Raw genomic sequence first — 5994 nt, forward strand, 5'->3', positions numbered from 1 at the left:
ATCCTCTTGAAAACATGATCACAATAAATATTATAGCCTATAATTGATGATATTTTGTGACTGCATGGTCATTTCAAGATGCCCTCTTATCAGGAGGCATCACTCCTGTGGGAATGAAAGCACAGACAATATACAAGTAAAGTAATTTAGTCTATCCTTGTTTACTGTTCAGACAGAGAAGCAGCTCAGAGTACAACATATCTAATTTCCTTCCACATGAATACTAATTAACAAGCTCATTCTCAGCAGAAAGAGAGAAAGTTCAGGAGCATGTATACACAGTCTCAGGAGGAGTCGAGATTAAATACAATGTTTGACATTTATTAAAAAACAAACAAACAAAAAAACAAACATTTGTTCAATGAAATATACATCTTTATAAGTAGTCGGCTACAGAGGGCGTTTTGGCGGTTGATCGTGAAGGAGAATCCCGCAGTTTAACACCATCCTGCTCCAGTGTAATTACATCAGTATCGGTTTTCTGGCAGCACCTTTTAAAAACCGAACTTCACACTCACTGGAGTTAAAGATGTTAAACCTACACGCACGCACGCACACACACACACACACACACACACACACACACACACACACACACACACACACACACAGTATAAAAATAAAGTGATCACAAATTAAATAGGCTAGTATTACCGATATAGAATTCTGCACAGTTTGAAATGATTCTAAGACTTGTCCATCACAGTCACAGAGTAGGCCTATATGGCACGAGCACATGACAGCCAAACAGCCTTTAAAATGACTGGTATGGGCTATACATTTGACATATGAATATCAAATAAAATAAAATGTATCGTGTTGACAGTTCGTATAGCAGCATCTGGAAAGTTTTTTTTTCTCACTGAAGCATGAAACTGGCCATGCTGCAGGCAGAACATATAAAATACAAATACAGATATAAAGATCTAGACTTGCACAACGGCCATTTGGGCACTAGTCAGATCGTTCCTGTACTGCTCCAGCCAGTTCCTGAGCTCGGAAATCCGATACCCCTCGGGTCCGCGGCCGCCCTGGTAGACCACCGTCTCGTCCCGCAAAATGTAAAGTCTCTCGAAGTAGGCTCCGTACGCGGCGTTGGACGCGTTGTCCATGGCGTCCACCACCACGCTGATGCTCCCGGGCACCTGCTCGGACAGCATGAGCCGCGCAGCGCTCAGCCGGTCCTCCAGGCAGCGGTGCCGCGGGATCTGGTACGGCGCGTCCGAGCTCACCCAGCCGTCGGACGGGTGCGCCTCCTCGATGTACACGAGCAGCGAGTCGGCGATGTCCGCGTACTGCGACGCGACGCGCCGGAACGCCGCCAGGCGCGTCATGAACGGCGGTCAGCTGGAGCTGCCGAAGTTGAGGATGAGCGGCCGCCGGCCGCGGATGCAGTCCAGGATGCGCACCCGCCGCCCGGGCTCCTCCTGCACCAGCACCACCTCGGTGTTGGGCGCCGCGCCGCCCAGCCGCGCCGCCTTGAAGAAGTCCAGCTTCTGGCCGTACCACACGGCGCGCAGCGACGCCAGCGTGAACATCCTGTTGGAGTCCGAGATGCACACGGGAGGGTCGTCCGGCTCCGGAGAGCCCGAGCCGCCGCCGACACTACTGTCCCCCTCGCTCATCCTCAGCAACACCTTCCGCCTGATGCAGAGGAAGTCCAGCAGCCACAGCATTGTGGCCGCCAGGAGGAACCGGGGCAGCAGCATCAGGCACAGGGCTGCCTGCTTCAGAGCCACCCTGGCCGGCGTCTGGACACCGCCGGAGTCGTGCATCACTTCTTCACTTCTCTCCTTCTTCTTCTTCTCCTTCTCCTTCCTCACGGATAGATGATGATGATGATGATAGTATGAATGGGATGATGTCCCTATGCTTGCCTGCCTACCGGCTGGGAGAGAGCGCTGCTTATTAGTGCACTCCACTCGTCGCCTTTTTTTTTTTTTCTTCAGTTGACTGTGAGTGAAGCGGACTAGCGGAGAGCCTATAGGTGCTCTTTTTATACACGCACCACAAGCTGCGTTTGAATCATAGACGGTTTGAATGAGAGTAGGAGAGGGGAGGGACACGCCTGTTCCGGAGCCCGCACCGCCCACTCACATGGTGGGGATTTACCTCCCGTCAACTCTATAGTGTGTGTCAGTATGTGTCAGCGTGTGTGTGTGTGTGTGTGTGTGTGTGTGTGTGTGTGTGTGCGCGCGCGTGCTTGTCTGCGCGCGCGCGTGTGTGTGACAGTGTGAGTGAGTGAGAGAGAGAGATAGAGAGATTTTTCAAGACTATAGGCTACTTAATTGCAAGGCAAACGGTTTAACCACAGTTAATTCATAAACGTACTCAATGTCGTGCTAATTTTTAACAAACCCCTTTTATTAATGGTCCACGAACTGCTCATGAAGTAGCTGGGATAGCCTGGATCACACTTAATTGAATAGTCTTATTGGGCAAGTTGGCAGAGTTATGTTGGAAATAGGCCTCCAGCTACAAGTAAATCACCATGTGTTTGAGTGTTAATCAACCCACTAGTAGTTAAAGTTATCCACTTGTAGAGTGCATCAACAACTGACTATATGCAGGGTCCTATAAAGTCTCAGAAGTGGTTGCAGAGGTGGAATTTTTACGTATAGCTACTCCACTACATCTCAGATCCAAATATTGTACTTTTACTCTAGTTATTTGAAGTTAGAAGTTACTTATTAATGCTAATGCCAAACATAGCCTATATTACCCACTCTTACTTCAGACCTATAAAGCTCATAACGTCTTGTGACGTGAATGTGATATGCAAGGAGCATGTCTGCTGTTTTCAAAAGATTTGTATACATTTTAATACTTGTGAAATGGAACATTCTGCATGAGTCATGCTAGGCTAGGCAACTAAAAGTAGGCCTACTTTTAGTACTTTTAGTTGCCTAGCCTACTTCAAGCACATTTTGATGCCAATATCGGCTAATTGATTGCAGTGTTGACATTTTTTTTAACTTATATACAGTGCCAGTGGTGTAGTGTGTGTGTGACCCAAAACGAAGAAAAATCTTAACTATATAGGTACAGACTCAGTGAGCAGTCTCGCGATCGAGAAAGGCCGTCATAGGCAGACCTGTATCCCGAGAGAAGACAGACTATGCACCCACTGCACACAAAATGAAGTGGAAACCGAGCTACACTTCATAACCATCTGCCCATTGTACCAAGACATCAGAGACACATACTTCCCACAGATTACAACCAAACACACGGAGGTTTTGAAAACATGACCAATGACAAAAAACTCCCATATCTGCTGGGCGAAGTACAACAATGTGCAAACAGCAGCAAGATTTGTGAGTTGCTGTGATAGGAGAAGGATATCAAATGGAACACAACCACCCTAAAGACTAATCATTGTGTATATTCCTGCACTATACCTGCATCGAGTGATCTTGGTACATAGAATTTGATCTATTGTAGATTCTGACCTTCAAATGTACATCATTTTTGTTTTGATTGTATTGTTCTTTCTGCTTTGGCAATGTAAACGTATGTTTTCTCATGCCAATAAAGCCCTTTGAAATTAATTGAATTGTGTGTGTGTGTGTGTGTGTGTGGGGCTTCTCTCATGTCCAATATATATTTTTAGTGTGTCTGTGCGGCGCACGTGCACACATGCGCGTGCATGTGCGCGCGCAGTACGTGTCATATTTGGCGTCCCCCCAAGTACCACTACAACAACACTGCTTATATAAGTAGAACATTTGAGTAGTTTACTTTTCCCATGTACCACTGCAGATTTGAACAGTGTAATTAGTAATAAACTAGCCTATATTGATATCCCATCGTATAGCTGGCTGCTGAGCTGACTCCGTTAATTGGACTTTATGGGAAGTGAATGTCCACGTGCGTTCACTAGACGGCGCTCGACGATTACGCACAGATGACAATAATGTCCAGGCTGCGTCCCAAAACCTCCGGTCAACTCAGGACAGGTCGCATCGCTGCTCGGACTTCAGCGTGTGTGTGTGCGTGTGTGTGTGTGTGTGTGTGTGTGCACACGCGCGCGCGCGCGTGTGCGTCATCTTTTCTAACGTGTAAACGCGACTGGTTTCATTCCCGTCTGCCCAGTGCCTACCATGCAGTAGGGCAGGCTATTCTTCCAAACTGTGGTGGTATTTAATTTATGCATGGGCTAATGACAACGTTATTAAATTATGACAACCTCATTAAAATAGTTGATTGATTCATTATTATCATTATAGCCGTATTTCACATTCGGGTCGCAAGTGTTAACAGCCAGCGCTCAGGCAGGGCGAGAATAATCCAATTGGCTCGCCTCAGAGGCATCATGGTGCGCCATTGTCACCAAATAAACTGCTCAATGGAACAAGGCAAGTTAAAACCTGGATTTTTAATGAATTCACCTTTATTTTGTCGATTATAGCAATTTGTTTATATCCCATATAGTCTATATGCTAAAAGGCAGGCTACAGCCTAAAATAAGAACATGACGTTTCTTATCAGTTTATATTTATTTAGAGACTAATTGATCATACATTCATTATCCATGGGCAGGCCACGTGCGACCGTGCGTCATTCATTTAACCAAATTAATTGCAGTGGTTCTCAACCAGTGGTCCGGGGACCCCAGCAGAGTTGGTAACCAAATCGACCCTTATATTGTTGAAGCCAAAATGCCTTTCTGATTATTTTGTTTTGTTTTATTTTAATTAATTGTTTGGCCTTGGTAATAATGACTTTGATGTCATTCTAATCAGTGGGCGGCCCTATAGGCCTCAAGGTGCAGACTGCCATTGGCCACCACTTCATTAATATACCTGGCACTCGGTGATGGGAATCAGGTGTGCAAGGGGGAAAGCCAAACCGTTTTTGACCGTGTTTTGATGCAGGTCCTTGTCGACTTTCATTCAATGCCTTTCATTTGATGGAGTTTCTTGATTTTGTATTTTGACAGATGGAAAGAACAATTATGTAGGCTACAATTACAATACATGGATAGATATATCCAATAACTCTGGATATTGAAATAGGACGCGTCTAAAACTCGACTTAACCCATGCAGTTGCCCCTCGCAGTGTGTTAGGCTATAGCTACAGGTAGGCTACATGCTATGTGACTGTGTTTTGTTGTGGATGTTTTGAACAGACTGTGACGATGTGGACAATAAAGATTATTATTTTTATAGCCACCATGGCATTTGAGTTAACAACAACTGGACCAGAGAGTTGGCTCCACTGCTTTTCCGTCAGTAGCCAAAAAATAAAAGCAGTGGTGGAAAAAGTAGTTTACTCAAATGCAGTGATGGAAACGAAGTAGCCTACTCAAATAGGCCTGCTGCAGGTTACTTAAGTTAAGTAACATTTTGAGGTAGGCTACTTTTACTTTACTGGAGTTTTATCCAGTTTCAATGGCCTACTTTTATATTATTTTAGTTCTACTCCACTACATCAGTGTTTCCCAAAGTGGGGTTCCGGGGACCCCTAGGGGTCCTTGAGGCAGTTCCAGGGGGTCCCAGCTAAATGATAGTTGGGAACCAAGTGGACCCTTATGGGTCTGTAATTCAGTGTACAAATGGACCCATTACATTTGTACACTCTCAGAGTTAAATTAACAATTTTTATATTTGGGTCCCAGAGATAGATTCCGGTCAAACTGGGGGCCCTTGAAATGAAAATAGTTGAAAATCACTGCTCTACAAGTTCACGGCTGTGAGCTAAGCTTGTAGATCAGTTATTTTTGGCAAGTGACTCCTGGCCCTATGGGCTTCCCAAAGCCCTATTCAAAAATAGTGAAATTAGGAAACTTACAAGCTCACAACACATCGCATTGTGACACATGAGCTTGTAGATCTGCTATTTTAACAATATTTTAGCATCCTTTTTTGTTTGTTTTTTCTCTGCAGAAGCCTATAAATGAGACTTGATGGCAGGGGTCATGGCCATGCTGGCTTGTGGTGGACATTTTTGTCAAGGACATACAAATGAGTACAATAACATAAGAAACAAA

General features: G+C 45.0%; 1 protein-coding gene across 1 annotated transcript; it reads right to left on the reverse strand.

Moving 5' to 3' along the window:
* Positions 1–305: 305 nt before the first annotated feature.
* dio3b (iodothyronine deiodinase 3b) lies at positions 306–1894 on the reverse strand. Its single transcript, XM_083790095.1, has one exon. The coding sequence runs from the start codon at positions 1773–1775 to the stop codon at positions 927–929; it is 849 nt and encodes a 282-aa protein (XP_083646221.1). The 5' UTR covers positions 1776–1894; the 3' UTR covers positions 306–926.
* Positions 1895–5994: the final 4100 nt, after the last annotated feature.

Source organism: Protomyctophum parallelum (assembly GCF_964188405.1).
Source record: "Protomyctophum parallelum genome assembly, chromosome: 19".
Classification (NCBI taxonomy): domain Eukaryota; kingdom Metazoa; phylum Chordata; class Actinopteri; order Myctophiformes; family Myctophidae; genus Protomyctophum; species Protomyctophum parallelum.